The 16,273-nt window shown below is 38.6% G+C and overlaps 1 protein-coding gene across 2 annotated transcripts in view; it reads left to right on the top strand.

Moving 5' to 3' along the window:
* The window catches only part of GNAI1 (G protein subunit alpha i1), a 33,130-nt gene extending 29,967 nt beyond the window's left edge, over nt 1-3,163 (top strand). The window contains exons 7-9 of one of the 2 annotated variants that reach the window (XM_069035686.1): nt 1-154; nt 1,032-1,235; nt 1,348-3,163. In XM_069035686.1, coding sequence (XP_068891787.1) covers nt 1-154; nt 1,032-1,222 — 345 coding nt within the window. In that variant the 3' untranslated portion in view covers nt 1,223-1,235; nt 1,348-3,163. Of the gene's footprint in view, nt 155-1,031; nt 1,247-1,347 lie in introns of both variants that reach the window. The other variant, XM_069035680.1, reaches the window with a different exon arrangement.
* Nucleotides 3,164-16,273: the final 13,110 nt, after the last annotated feature.

The following is a 16,273-nucleotide window of genomic DNA, read 5'->3' as shown; positions in this document are numbered from 1 at the left end:
AATCGGATGCATGAGAGCATGAAATTGTTTGACAGTATCTGCAACAATAAATGGTTCACAGACACTTCTATTATTCTATTCCTGAACAAGAAAGATCTTTTCGAAGAAAAAATCAAAAGAAGTCCTCTCACTATTTGCTACCCTGAATATGCAGGTATTGGAGGGATGTGCAGATATCAAGGGGGTTTTTTGTTAAATACCTAGTTTTTGATGCACAGATCATGAGGAGTTGTATGACTCTAGGCATCTAAAATACTTATATGACCTAAGGTTTAAGATGGGGAGTTCTTTTTATGGATCATAAATAAAATAGTGCTTAAGTCTTTTTATCCAGATGAAATAATGCTGGTCCACTGATAGCATTTATATGTTACTGCTGCAACTATTGAGGCTCATTTATTTAGCCCATTCTTATTTCTGATGTTCTCTTACTTTTGTACTTTGATATAAGTAGGAATTCCTGAGATACATGAGAATTTTTTGAACAGGGAGTGTACATACATTTTGACATGTGGCTTATTCAGGATATACATAGCAAAGGAGAATGAATTCATTTAACAGGTCAGCATTTTTATGTGTCATTTTCACTGTAACTTCAGACTACTGCATTGTAGAGAAAATAGCATGTTGGAGGTAAAAAGCTTAGGAAAAATGTGTATGCCAAGTGTCTTTTGAGTGTGGGAAAACCCCAAACCTTTTAAAAAGATAAAATTTGAAAGCACATAACTTGAATGAAGGAAACAAAATATCCTTATCTAGCAAAGTGATGGGTCATTAATGACTTGTTCCTCTGGCATGGAGGACTATGGAATGACTATTCCTGCGCCTGGAACTGAATTGGTTGCTAAGGTTTTATTCTTACAAATGCATCCAAAAGTTTTTTTTAGTGCTATCTTAAAGCAATGGGTGTGGAATCACTCTTCTTCAGGTTTAGGTAAACTGTTTCCAAAGAACCAGTGCCTTCAAAGGTAGTGTGCATCTTGTTCTTCCTCTGTTGGAAACCTGCTTACTGTGCAATTTTCTTCTTCTAGGGTCAAACACTTATGAAGAAGCAGCTGCTTACATTCAGTGTCAGTTTGAAGATCTGAACAAGAGAAAAGACACAAAGGAAATCTACACTCACTTCACATGTGCCACAGACACAAAAAATGTGCAGTTTGTTTTTGATGCTGTAACTGATGTCATTATTAAAAATAACCTTAAAGACTGTGGCCTCTTCTGAGAACAGACAAAAGGTTGTTAAATGGTAAATTACATGCCTGAAAACAGGACTTAAACATTTGGAATATACCCATGCTGTGTAAAACCTGCATAGATATACTTAATTCTCTTTTATTTTATTTTTAGGTTTGGAGATTGACTTCGCACAATTCTAATCTGATTCTTTTCAAGGTGAAAGAAGTACAAAATGCATTGTGCTGAATGATAGATCAGTACTGTACTTGCCTGTTTTAACAGCTTTATTTATGTTTGTCTTGTAAATTTAAGTAATTAGTTAACACTGAGATGTCAGTTGATTGTATGTAAACTTACAATTGTAGTAATGTATTTGTATAAACGTTGAACGGAATATTTTAGTAACTTGATGTCCTCTAAAACATTCCTCTAAAATTTCCTTGTTTTACTCTTAGAGGAGACAGACACTTTTTGCCTTTGGATTATTTAAACATCTTGTAAAATTAAATTTTCTTTTCATCTTAAGGGTGCATGCTGCCTTATTCTTTGTTTTTGTTGGTAATACTGTATATGGCGTTAGCTTTTTTGATATTTAAACAGCCTCGTAGACCTTCTCAGACTTAAAGAAACATAACCAATAAACTTGTTTTTTGCCTTAAGTTTTGAAAAATAATCTTTTTATAAATTTAGGATAAATGCAAAGATTATTCTAAAATTTAAGTGAAATCCACAGTTTATGAAATCTAGGCTTGCTGTCTTTGCAGTGGAAATGTGACAGCACTGGGAAATAAATGTTTAAGGGTCAGCTATCACTGAAGCTGATGGAAATGCAAAAAGGAAGTTGTTAAAACTATTCATATCAATGAAAAAATTTGATGCTGTGGTCTTTACTCAGTGGAGTGAATGGAAAAGTTACCTTTGGGGTTTTTTAAATAGACAGTTAGCAAAGGCTAGACTTCAAAGTAATGTTTTTTCTGCTTACTTAAAACATAAGTTCATGTTCTCCTTTAACTTTTTGCTATTTTCTGGTAATAAAACTAGATGGACAACTTAATAACCATAGAAATATTGGGTTCTCCCACAAAACAAGGCACAGGGACTTCAGAAATTGAAGCAATTTCCTGTTGCATATAGCAAGACTCTTCAGTATTTTGGATAGGGCGTTTTAGTGACTTAGAAGTCCTGATTCTTTAATTTTCTCTTTAATTATAGCCTCACAGTTTCTTTTAAGTTAAAGATGTTTTTCTTCTGGTTATGCTTTCATTATGTGATTTGCTATCTTAGGTACATATCATCCATTGCCTTAGGGATAGTGCCAAAACTGATTTTTTTAATACAGATTTTAAAAGGAATAAGCTTCTAACTGTAAATAAGCTGATGGTTGTCTTAAATGTATGTTGTCATCTAGAAAACACAAACGTACCAAACCTGGAGATACAATTTTCTATAATTGTTAAAATATTTCAGGCAGCTACAGTACACCATACGTTCTTTGAGAAGTAAATAAGTCTTGGAGCCTGTGGCTATTTTTCTGTATTATCTTAGCATTTATGTTCTTAGACATGTTCAAAATATCGAGGTCATTGTTCTGTTGTTTAATTTTTGATTGTGTATGTGTTTAAGTTGGGCCTCTGCTTGAGTAAAACTTACCTGCACTTCTCATTCTTCAGTGCTTTGTTTGTTAGGTACAGAATTGGTAAATGCATTTTAAATGAAAGATTAGAAAGGAGATAACTTATTGCTGGAGGTTGTTAAATATGTTGATACATCATGAGCTCTTTCAGCAGTTATGGTAAGCAATCTGTATATCCTGGGCTGCTTTTAATTGTGCTTTACAGTTCTGGATATGATTTTAAATCTCACTGAACTACTTTGTGGAATTGTATTTACACCTACGTTCAAGCTGGTTTTTGTACTTAATGTAAAACAAAAAATTGGGATTAATCAAATTAAATAAATTGAAATTTTGTGCCTTGCTTGAAAGAAATGTTTTTCATTAAATGTGCTGATGGAAATCTTTTTGCATCCATTCTGTGGAGGTAAATAGGTAGTAAAAGTGAGAAGATAGGAAGTTAAGAGTAAATGTAAAAACTTTGTGCTAGAAGCATTAATTATTAATTAATTAATATTTTTCCTTTACCATTTTTCCCAGCACCTTCACTTGGAGAATTTTTGGAATTTCTTAACCTAGTGGTTTATTCATATCTTAACACAGAACAAAATTGTGAATTGATTTTGCTTGCTAGTCCACAGATAATCTTGTTTTTTCTGACCTGATGGGTAGCCAGCAGGGATGTTTCCATGTGGATGTGCTGCACTGGTTGGTCAGTCTTTGTCCAGAGATAAAGTTGTCAGCCTAGCCCACTTCTCTAGGAAAAGCTAGATTTTGCCTGCAGTTGTGGTGGGAGCCACACTCTTACTTTTCACTGCAGCTGTAATAAGGCTCCACTGCGCCTCTCTTCCATCAGGAGCCTGCTTCTGTGTCAGAGCATTGCAGAACACAGAGGAAATGCTGCAGGTGCACCACTGTGTGTGGGACGGTCTCGGCCCTCAGCAGCCTGAGCTCCGTTCTCTTCCAGTTCCCCCTTCCTCTCATTTCTTCTTGCAGAGTGTGCTGGCAAACCGCTTTCTCTAGCATTGCACAGGGAAGCTCCCTCTATTACCTTAGAAATTCCTTCAGGCTATTGTAAATGTAGTATATGTAAAAAATCAGACCTTTGGGGTGACTTCTCCAGCCCCCGTGCTCTTGTGGACGTGTCTGATTGAAGTCTCAGTAAAATGCAGCTGTCATTAAACATGTAGCTATTTTTAAGAGGCTTAACACAGTGGAAGGGTGGTTTGGAAAATTTGCTGTTTGGCTTCGTTACACGACCTATGGAATCTGGAGTTAATTTGATATTAAATGTAGTAACCATTAACTAAAACAAGGTCCAGGATCACAGCATGGGAACAATATAGCATTTGCTGGATTGCTGTTTCTGGTTCCATGTAGGCAATTAGCATCTTCATGATTTAAAATCTATGTAAAACCTTAGAGAGCAAAAGAGATCCATCTGCAGCAGGCTGAACAGCATGGTGGCTGGTGTGCTTTCAGAATTGGGGAAAATTAAAAGATAATTGTCTGTTTCAAATCAAGCAAAAAGGAAACCCTGCCAGGATGCTGGCTATCCTACTGTGTGAATATCTCTTGAAGTTGCTTTACTTCATATTAATAACTAAGATCCTGTGGGTCAAAGTGTAATGCCAGGCTTGTAAGCTTCAAAGCCTTGACTCTATTTCATTTTTTAAAAGGTGTAGGAGGTGCAACAGAAGTCTTTAAAAACCTTGAATAACTCACAGCCCATGCTAGTGCATTCATGGGCTGTGAATGTGGAAGATGAAACTGGTAAAAGAGGAGCTTAATCAGTCATGGAACTATAAGCAGTGCTTGTAGTTCTTGTGCAAGTATTGGGTTTTTGGACTCTGATGAACAGTAATATTGAAATTTCAGTTTTGTTAGGTGCAGGAAAACTATTTTGTGTTTTTGTCCCTGGAGTTCTTGCAAAGAAGCTGGCTTGACATAGAGGGACCTAGGTCCAGTATTTTACTCAGTTGTATTTCCAGGTCATGAAAATATGCTGTACTTAAAAATGGCTGAGTTAAAATGCATTTATGAAGCTTTTTGTCCTTAGTGTATTTAGAAGCAGTGCTTTTCAAAGTTGGTCATGATTCCAGACATGGTGTTTCTGGCTGGTTTGCTGTGCTTGTGTTTTCTTTTTTGTGGTAGTGAGAAAACTTTGACTGGTACCTGACACAACAGAGATCAGGATTATTGAGCAGTAGGAGTAATTTACTTGATCTAAGGCATAGTTAGACTTCCTTTTAAAAGTGCCGTCAATAGGTTGGGATCTATCTGTGGGATAGTGTAATGCTATACCATTTTTGGTCACACTCCCTTCTGAGTATTGGGACAGGAAAAAGTTGAGCCCACAGTGTAGAAATACACTTCTGTAGTAGAACTGTATTTTTTTAGCGCTGTGTGTCAATTCTGAAAGGAATTTCAGAGCATCTGTTACAAAAGAAAGACTTACGCATGCAAAGATGTACTGATCAGAATGTGCTATCTGAAATTTGACTGTTTTTAATTGCAATGGAACAAAAGACATTTAAGACCAAATACATTGTCACTGGAACTCACTGCAGCTTCACAGAACTAGCTGTTCCCAGCTACCTAAGTCTTTAGTCTCCCTCCTTTTCTGTCCTCCCACTTACTGAGAAGTTTGGGGAGAGGTGGTATCACTGTGCTTTCCCTCACGGGTTGTGCTATTTGTGTCGACATCTGAGGAATGGGTACCTTGAATCCTGCAGAATATGCTGATATGTACTTTCTTTTGCAGATCAAGAACATGCAGATGCCTGATGTAAGATTATTATTAGTATGGTAATGTAAGAATATGCAGATTGATTAGAAAATAAGTGTATTTAAAACTGCATATGTTTGTATTGAAGAGCATGAAGAAAAGTCTAGGAAACCAGGAACCCCGAGCAGGTGAAGCTTTTCAGTTCTGTAGCTTACAGTAAGTTCCACAATGATCCACAGGCTGATCAAAAGTCCTTACAACATGACACCAAGCACATCGCAAATACCTCTTCCAAACAAGTGTCCTCCTGTCTACAAAATCAGAATGCACTGAGTACAGTACAAGTGACTGAGTGGGAAACACATTGCAAATAGAAACATACTTCTAGACGGTTTTGTCCTTTGTCAGAGTAAAGTAACAGTTTTCTAGACTAAATCAGATGAATAAAACAGCAGTTTTGTATATAGTTTCATAATAATTTGTCTCAGGAACTATAATCTTCCTGTGAAAAAAATACGGTGAGTTACGGTCACAAATTTTCACTCTTCCTCTGTTCCAGTGTCATGATTCTCTTGAAATGTGAATAAATAACCAAGCCACAAAATCTGTTCTAAAAACCCTATGAAACTGTCATCCTGAGAATGTTAAATTGTTTTGATTAAAAAATGCTAATACTTGTCCTGTAAGTCATGATTTTTTTTTTTTTTTTTTTTTTGATAGATTAAAACAAAGGAAGCTATTCCTCTTTTGGTTCCATAAATCACAAACCTACAATACCTTGTCTAACTTTCATCAAGAGCTTTGTTACTAAAACACAGAATATTCTTGTGAGAATACTAACTTTGATTTGGTGTGAATTGACAAAACTTAGGCTTCTGTTCCTCTTAATAAGAATTAAAGGGGAATTTTTAAAAACAAATATCTGTAGTTGTCAACAGCATAATTTAGAGTGTAAAACTGAACACTAACAACCAAGAAAAAAATCAAAATTACATTGTAATTTTACTGTTGTAAACATTAAAACGTGTTGAAGATGTGAATTTGGCCTGTAGGTCTGTAAGTCAGCAAGGATACTTCATTACATCCAGTAATGATGACCTTTCTACTATTTTTGGCCTTCAACAAAAATGTGATTTTAATCCTTCATAGTTCCAGACAGATTACTGGAAAAAAAGTCAAATTTGTTAGGGACTGCACATGGAGATGAGTACATTTGATCAAATTCTGAAGTTGTTGCGTATAGATTCTGCCAGTATCTTTCATAGCTAAGTTGGTTTGGCTTAAATGTCGTTAGTTTGCCTTATTTTTCTACCTATTAACTTAATTCTTTGTAAAATTCTCAGTCTTTGGCCCTCTGACTCTATTTAAGGAATGGAAGAAAGTCATAAATTTTATGATCTGCTGAGACAAAAAACCATTTTCAAGATGTTTGTAGTCAGTCTGGCACATGAGATTTTAGTTCTGGGAAAACATTTAAAGAAAGTATTTAGCGATGATCTTCACAGCTCTGTCCAGCATTTGAAGAAAGCAGCTTTGAGAGGGTGTTGTGGCATGAAGTTGTTTTTTTGGTATGTTTTTTGCATGCTTTTGTTGTGTGGAGCTCTAATCATGAGAAAGTAACAGTGAGGTATTTGCAGTTGCTCAGCTACCTATCCCTTTCCCAGGTGCAGTGGTTGATGTCCGTGTGTTAAAGGCCCAGGCTGCCTGATCTTCCATATATTGAGGGAAAGGGTTCTGAGCTGCTCAGCAAAAAGAAATGGGCAGGAGGCACCCTTGATCCTCCTGGAGAGGAGACAGGAAGCACTCTTCAGCAGAGTGAATAGAGGTGGAGGAGGAGGGACACAGCTGCACTTCTGATGTCTGTTAAGTTTGTATTTGAGTCCTATCATGGTTTAGTGCAGTTTTACAGGTAGAGGTGCTGTATTTGGGTGCTGCTAGGAGACAGCTGTTGGTATGCTGTACGCTTAGTCTTGGAGCATGTTGTCCTATCCAGATTCTCAGTCATTCAAGATCTTTCTCCCTCTAGTTAAAAGCCACACCGGAAAGAAATGCTGCTAGAGCTGCAGAGTAATAGTTTGCTAGTTTTGAATGAGTTTTGTCTTCACCAGATAATTTTAGTGTTGCAGCATTTCAAAGATGATCTGAAAGATAAATCAGGAGGTTAAATGGGCTTTATAGTGTTTTAAATATTAAAGTGCAGAGACAGGAACAAGCTATTTTATATCACTTCATTTTTTCCCCAGTAAATCTGTGAAATGAAGATGAATAAAGAACTCCAAGTGCTCTGTGTGAGTCTTCCCAAGACCAGTGTTGAAATACAATGCTTCCTTAGGCTGTAAGAGAAGCAGAATGAAGGATTTGTCTCCCATGGAATTACAGCAAAGAACTGATAGCACTTCCTGATAACACTTGTGTTTTTAATCCAGTATGCTGACAGTTGACATCCTTGGCAAAGAGGAGAGAAATACTGGAATAGTATCAATGATATAGGACCCTAAACTACCAGAGTACAAGTGTTCGGGTCATTTGAGGCCAAACTGTGATGTCTGCTGCAAATGGGTTGTTTATACAAACTGACTTTCAGAGAAAGCTTTGAAAGGAGTTACCTGTTCCTTCACTTTCAAAAGGACTGCAGAAAGCAATGAATAGTCCTGCTAGAAATGCATAATTTGCTTCACTTTAATGTTCAGCATTTCAAGTGAGTTAAAAGAGTTCTTCAAGTGATTGCCTGTCAGCTGGCATGGGGTAATATGTTTTCTTAGCCTTTGGCGAGTGCAATGTAGTTCACATTATTTAAAACAACAAAACTTGTACTTCTGAGAAGTAAGGAGGCCATGATCACTAAGGAAATAATTTGCAAAATTAAAATTGCATATTAGGTAACTAAGACTTGCATTCTTCCAATAACACACTCATGTCAGCATTTCAGAAACTCAATTTTTGAAATAGATCTATGCCAGGGAGCATTTCTCATTGCCATGCTTTCTATGTAAGTGAGGGGATGATGACACTAATAGTATTTTCTATAGTCCAATTGCAAGGATGTTTGGGTGGCAGTTGGGATGCTGAGTCTCAGTCTGATTTTTGAATTACATTTGGCCTGCTGATATCTGAGAAAATCTTCCTGACACACGGGCAAGTAGATACCCTGAAAGTGTTATTTTACCTTGTCATGTCGATTTGATTTCATTTATATGATACTGACCTCTCTCCTTGAAGGACTAGAATCTGTGTCACAGTTGCATCCTAACCATTCATTCCTTTGCAACAAATGTCTGTATCTTCTACTAAGATAAAATAAGTTCCATAGAAGGTCTCAGAGTGAGGCCCTTACTCAGCTTCTTGCCCTGAACTGAAGCTGAATTCTGTCGGTATCCTGAAGGAGGACCTGAGCCAGTTGTACTCTATCGTGTGAGAATATTTCTGTCCCTCCTCTTCACCTTTGGATGATAACAAAATCATCCTTTCAGACTTTTTTTTTTTTTTCACAGACACCATCTTACTTACAATAGTTCACAATGTCTAATTCAGTTTGAAATCATTTTTTTGAACTGCCAGCTCACTTAAGACTGGGTGGGTCATACATTAGCTGTTTCTCTTTTGAGCTGGATGGATTTGGCCTGAGGAGACTTTGTGTACAATGCATGTGTTCTTAGGCCATTCATTCTTGCAGTTTTTTCTTGCATCAGTTTGCATTTCTCCTTGTGTATCTTGAATTGTGGAGTTATTTATAAATGAAAGGGCTTTAAAAGTGGAAAGCTTTTTTTTTTTTTTTAATTTCCTTTTGGTAGGATGGATGGGGATGGAATACAAAATGAGTGTTTTACTAAAAAATACCAGTTTGAATCATCTCAGCAAGCTTCAAAATTTTCCATTCCTAAAGATGAGACATTACTTGAGAGGTTTGTACATTGCTAAACTATTTAATACGCTTTATTACAAAAAAAATCAGATTAAAAAGAAAACTCATACTTAATCCCCTTTTTGCCTCTGTCCTGTTTCTGGTCAGACAAGAATTGTTAATTGATGACTTCATTAACTCATGATGCCATTAGACATAGGGGAGACAGACAAAAATCGGAATACTGTGTTCATTCTGGAAGAATTCAGGTAGCACACTGAGGAAAGGCTGAATGATGAAACAGGACTGCAGGAGTTTAACTGAATAATGGAACACTTTCAAATTCCTGAATGAAGACATGCAGCTTCCTTTCAAGGTGTTTGTCCATTGCCTGAATGGACTTTAACTAAAGGCTGCTGTGAAAGCATTTCTTTGCCTCATTGCCAACCACTATTCTGCTTTAGAGCCATTAATCTTTGTTGTGTTCAAAAAAAGATTCTTAGGAAATCAATTTTCCAATGGCCCAGGAGGTATAAACTGGACTTCTAAGGCAGATCTTTCTTATGAGCCTTATTTTAGAAGGCAAGATAGTAGAGTTAACATGTCTACACAGGCTTCTGTGCTTTAAACACAGCAAAGTGATGTTTATAGCATTTCATTATATCAAATAAGGTGCTTTGTTAGCTGTTGTATCAGCACACCTCTTCACTTGTGTTCTTTGTTAGGAGCCCAGTCCTGCTGAATTCTTTGAAAGAGAAATGACATGAGAAGTATGGTGAGAAGGTGTTGGGGTCTCCTCCCTCTGCCATGTAGCCCTGGGAGAGGGGCCCTGAGAGGAGGCATGGCATTTCCCTGCCCTGGTCAGCCTCTTTCCCCATTGGTTGTTTTGTGTTCCCCTGTGCGGGCAAGGACCCTCGGGTCCCATGATTGAGCAGTTCTTCGGCAGAGCCCGGCCATGTGGCTGGAGAAATAAACATCTCTGAAACATCTACCAAGAATCGGTCCATACATATTTCCTTTCCACGGGACTCCTGGTTTGGTGCATTGTGTTACAGAATCCCCGCTGTAACAAGAAGGTACAATCATTTATCCTCCTATATTGACTAGTCTTTAATATCTGATTTGTTTTTCTATTGCTGTCAAACAGCCTGGAGGTCAAGGCACAGAGAATGAGAATCACGAAACAGCGTCAGCAAAATGTATTTTGCGTCACAAGGATGAGTTTGGTTCTGATGCTAAAGACTATAGATAATGGAGGAGTTACAACTAAGTGACAGAGCTCAATAGTTCTGTGGGATATTTGAATAGCTTTGTTCAATGGGTCTTTGCTTTAGATCTGAGCTGCCTGCTACTCCCTGGAGGCTCTTCAGCTCAAGAGGCAGGTAGGTAGTTTTGTGGCTGCAGTAGTTTGCAATGTTCTAAAAAAATTTCGTACTGTCTTTATTGGAAAGTTTTCCCTCATCACTATCACTCTTCTGAGAGCTTTCCATATATGCAATATATGGAAAATGCCTCAAATAATCAATATAAGCTTGCTCATTGTCTTGCTATGGGTTTAAATATTTGATGGGTCTAATTTAGAGGTCTTTTTTCCTTCTGTGGTTTCTTTTTTAATTTTTCTGTTGTTGCACTCTTTTGGGTGTTCTGTAGTACTGCAGCTGTGCTAAAGATACTGATAAAAAAACCCCCACAAGTACTTATAGTCTTGCTGATACGTCAATTATTATGGACCACAGTAACTGTTTTCCTCTGCAGTTTAGAAGCGTCATGCATGTTTTCTTTTTCTGTTTTCGTTCTGCACTTGAAGCTTTGAGTGCTTTTTAAAATTACTCTTCAGCGCTTTTCAAAATTACTTTTTAGTTCAGGCTGCCTGAAATCTCTCTGTAGCTTAACTTGGGCCATTAGCTCACAAAACACACTTTGGTAAAAGCTGAGTAGTTCCATGAAGCTGTGACCAGTGTACCTTTCTATTTACAGGGCTTCCCCCCCCCTCTCTAGTTATTTATCCACAGCTACAATAAATGTGCTTGCCAAGTGATGAATTGATTTAGGGGAATTTTTTTTAGGAGAGGGAAGTAACAGGAAATGCAGTGAGTGGATCTTGGGGAAGAGGAAACAGCTGGGGAGGCCAGTGGCTGTGGGATTTGTTGTACCTGAAAAATAATATTTTAACATCTGTCTTGTGAATGCTACATTTAGTGTTCTGGAGAGGAAGCAGATGGAAAGAGGCTATCAGGTCTGCACACTGTGGAAAGATAAAGAATAAGCCCTTTTAAAGCAATATAGAATCCTTATGTGTTTCCTCTTTTGCAACAGTTTCCGTATGATGATTACATGGTTATGTACACAGCCTCTGGCTGTCCACTACGCAACTCCTGAGTGACATGTCTTTATGTGTGATCGAAGAAGGTTTTGGCATCTGTTTCTGAGCACCTGTGTTGTGTTCTTAAATGCTTTATGCCCCACTATAAATGGTAACCATGTGTCTTTATTGGGGTTGGTACTTTTAAAAGTGTTGTTTTCGGTCACTCTTACCCTGCTGGTGGAACAAGAACTCCTTGGCTGGCTGCTGTTTCAATGGTGGGAGACACAGCTGGTCAGTCTGACCCAAGGCAGTGGAGTGCCAAGTGTGAAACCATGCTAAATCAGGGATGAAGCAGTGATGATCCAAGATGAGTTAGAGGACTGCCAAAACCAGACTATCTAGATCTTTCCCATTTGAAGCGAACAAACTCATCCTGAACTGGAAGTTGCCATTTGGAAGTTGCCTCATTTCCTACACAAATACTTGCTCTGACCACGAATGCAAGACCCTTTTTGCTTTGTTTCCATACATGATTGTTTGAGGTGAATTATCTGAAATAGCATTTAATGAGACTGAGCTGTGGGTAGTTTTCAATTCCCCACAGTTATTTGGGACATGTAAGCAGTCATCCTGCAAAGTGAATCACAGCTGAAGGAGTCTGCAGCATGTGCAGTGGACATCATGATTTACCAGTCGGACAGGGTTTCACTGCAGTAAATAAACTAGAGATGTTAGCCTGGTCTGGAGAGGGATATAAATCCTCTTTAGGAAAAAAACTCACAAACATCAGACCACATCACATTTCATGCCTCAAAACCAACATCAGAGGTCAGGAATTTTCTCTCAAGACACAAGCAAAAGGTTCTGGTACTAGAATACAACACTAAAACATACCTGACAGTGCTGCCCATCACTTTGCTGCCAACATGGATGGGAGTTTTGTGTTCAGCATTGTCTATCCCACGCAGCTGAATTCTGCCTTACCTGTGATGACCACAAAGCCCCATGCTGGCCAGTAAGTCAGGTGAGCGACCACCTTTTAACATGGCAGGACTTAAAATGGATGTTGGCTGCATAATGGATGTTGGCTGATGCATAACTTTTTATCATGATAGTTAGCATCTAGTGAGCTTTTAAGATGCTCTCTGTTTAGTCTGATGCAATTAGATCCAAATGCTGTCATAAACAATAACATCAACAAGGTGGTTCTGTATATTTTAAAATCCCCCTTTTATTCTGAGTTCAGTTGCTTTTTATTTATTCTGTATGAGTATATAAACAATGCCATGTGCAGTATAGCTGAGAAGGGTTCTTCTACATGTAAAACATGTGCTGTAATGTGCTATCATGTGGTAAAGATATTTTCTGTAAGAGCAAACTGGAATTTCTTTTCCACTGGTGGAAATGGCTTGAGGTATTACTCTATTACTGAAAACAGAGACCAAAACTGACTTCTGTAGAATCTCTGAAAGACCATTTCCTGGCATGCCTCACTCATTATAATAAATTTCTTACTTGAGGTTGCACGTGAAGTCTGTGACAGAGCAAGTGAATATGAGATAATCATATTCAGCCTTACTCTTTAGGTATCTCTAAAACTGCACTATTATCCCTCAGCCATTTCTGAGATCTGGTTCTCTGAGCTGCAGTGATGTAGTACAGACCAATTTTTTAGTATTTAATTAGCCTCATGTCCTGGAAAGGTACTGAGCCTTTCTTTAAAGGCGTAGGTTAGAAAAGCAGTCTAAACTTTCCAAAGAGACAGTAAAAGACTTCTTTAGAAACTAGATCTATAAACTTTTTCTTGGAAAATGTGTGCTTATGTCCTTTTAGAAAACATGTTTATATGAACCTTATCTTAAATTAGTTGGTTTTATCATATTTTCTCTCTGATAAAAAATAGCTGACTTCAGAGTGGTATTAACTTCTCCATAGAAAATAGATTTCATAGTTTCTCTTCAGATATAGTGTTCTCAAATCCAGGCATAAGGTAGTAAATGTTATGTACTAACACTTTACAATATGATCTGTCAGCAATCCTGTTAAAGTTAAATTGAACATCTTTTCAAGGATTCATAAAAGCTGGTACTAAAACCAGCTGGTAGCTGAAACTAAAATTGCCAGACCTGTTCCAGCATGACATGCTTTTTATATCCACTAGAGAAGAGCAGAACACTTGTAACATACCTTGCGAATAGAAAGAATCAGTGGAGAATTGCATCTCTGCAAGCTTTTATAGGGATCATCAGGGAGGGCATTTAAGTCCTTCTTCAATGTATTGCAGACTGACTTGTCACCATACTGTTCTTGCTTGTGCTCTACAGTGGCTTGCCTGGGCTGTACTGTGCAACACCAACTCTTGTTTTTTTCTGGAGTGTGTTTCTCATCCACCCGTGCCTGTGGGTCACTTGTTTCACACTCACCTTGGCTATACCTGATAGCAAGCAGCACAGACCATGAGAAGCAGATTTGTTTGAGTAAAATGCCTGTTGTTCAGGGTGCAATGCCCAAGGTCTCTGTTTCATGGGATGTTACTCTGAACCAGCTGCTCTTTTGGACCAAGTGCCCCTCAGCAGCTCAGCACTCCTGGTGCAGAACCAGATTTGCAGAATGTATTCACCATGGGAAAAAAAAGGATGCATTTCCTTTGGAAACACATTCCTGGTGAAAATTCAAACTAGTGGAGACACACCCACCTCATTATTCACTTCAGGGAGACTGTACACAGATGCTCAGCCTCTGTGAAACAAGCAGCAACCTGTCTACAGCCACCATGCCTAGTGCTCTTATTTCCAGTGGAGGTGTGGTCTCCTGGGAGCTCATACCTCTGGAAGAGAGCCTTACCACTGCTCTCTGGATCTTGAAAATCCTGCTGTTGCACTGGTCAGTGAGGAATCAATTCAAAGTAAGATGACTCTGCTGGTGGCCTAAGCTTGTGATGCCATATTTCACTTTTAGTGTAGTTTGGTCTGTAACGGTTGTATACCCAAGGTTAATCAGTACTGGTGTGTTATTAGTTATTTCTCAACTAAAAAGGAGTACACATCCCTGTATGCAGCTTCCATAATAAAATCATGATTGTATGAAGTAGTAATTATTGTTCTGTCATTTTACAGGCCCTGTGTGCTGTTGTGGAAGGTTGTGGAAGAGTTGTCTCACTGAGTCTCTGCAACAACAGCAGAGACAACTACTTACATCACAAATTGGCTTTTACACATCAGCCTTTTTCCACTGAAGGTATATTTCTTCTCCTCAAAGAAAAACTCATTCTCCATGGTCTTCATTACCATTCAGCTCTACCAGTGGAGGTAGAGGTACATGCACTTGCTTTGAGAGTCTCCTAACTCTTCTCTGTTGACGTGCAGGATGTTTTCTGTCATCTCATTAAGGAGAAGGATGGTCTGGGGCAGCCTTTCTACCAGCAGTGTAAGGTGCTTGAAACCACTGTGCAGAGAGCTGTGAGCTGTGCCATACAGTCCCAGTGAATTGTTCAGCCTTGTCTAAGGCTGCCGTTCTCCAAACTTCCCTATCCCCTTTCTTGCACAACCAGACATTGCACTTATCTGTATTGTTTGTTTCCCTCCCTAGAGCACTGATCTTTTCTCCACAGTGGAAGCTTGCTGCGTGCACGAAATGTCCCATAATGCATAAGGGCACTTCATAAGGACACCCTTATAAGGCACAAGCAGTATGTTGCCTTTATTGACCATAAAGATTATCCTTGTTCTACAGGGCTATGAAAGTTTTTGTGAAAGCTCTTAGGCTGCTGGAAGGCTGCTCTTTAGCTATCACCAAACCTCTACAGGTTCTGGGTGTTTCTCCTTACTGCTGGCAGCCTTTTATCTGTGGAGATAAAGCGTTCCTCCATCATAACTCTCTGTTTAGGAGCCTGGATTTCTGTATCAACCATCTATTTGGGCTGACTTCTTGATAAAAAGCTTAATGTTTGTGAGAGGTGTAGGAGCAGAAAAGGCTCCCATCAAAACACTGAAAAAACCTGTTTTTTAAGATTTTTTTTTTATATGGATCCAGCCAGCCTGTGTGGGGAGGAGACTGGGGAGAGGCTGTCAGCTGTCTTGATGGCACCCTACTTGGCCTCTGCCTGGACACCTGCTACACCTTGTAGAGCCAGAAAAGTGTCCTGTCATGGGGTCTTCTGGGATAGGAGACTTGGATTAGAAAACACGACCAAGGAACTGCTCTTTTCTTGGTGTCCACGATCTTCCTTCAAATGCAGCCCATCAGACAGTCTGTTTTTCTATTGCTTCTGCTTCTCTTTTTTGCAACATTTTGAAAATCAACCTGCTGATGTGTGACCCACACTGAATTGTATGTGCAAGCCTGGGGATAGGTGAGGCTAAAGTCTCTGATCTTTTTGTGGTGAGGAACTGTTTTAGTCTGAAGACATGCATTGTTTCCCCTCTCTGTGCTTAGCTTACTGGGATCTCAAAACTAAAGGTTTTAGCAAGAGTATTCACCTTGATGACAATACCAAAAAAACTTCTTACAGAAGTGTTACAGTGGGGAAACTGCAACACGTGTATCAATCAATGAGGCCTGTGGAAAAGAAATATATACGGATGGATTCTTGGTAGATGTTTCAGAGATGTT

Source organism: Aphelocoma coerulescens, chromosome 1A (genome assembly GCF_041296385.1).
Source record: "Aphelocoma coerulescens isolate FSJ_1873_10779 chromosome 1A, UR_Acoe_1.0, whole genome shotgun sequence".
NCBI classification, from domain to species: Eukaryota; Metazoa; Chordata; class Aves; order Passeriformes; family Corvidae; genus Aphelocoma; species Aphelocoma coerulescens.
This window is presented reverse-complemented; position numbering and strand designations above follow the sequence as displayed.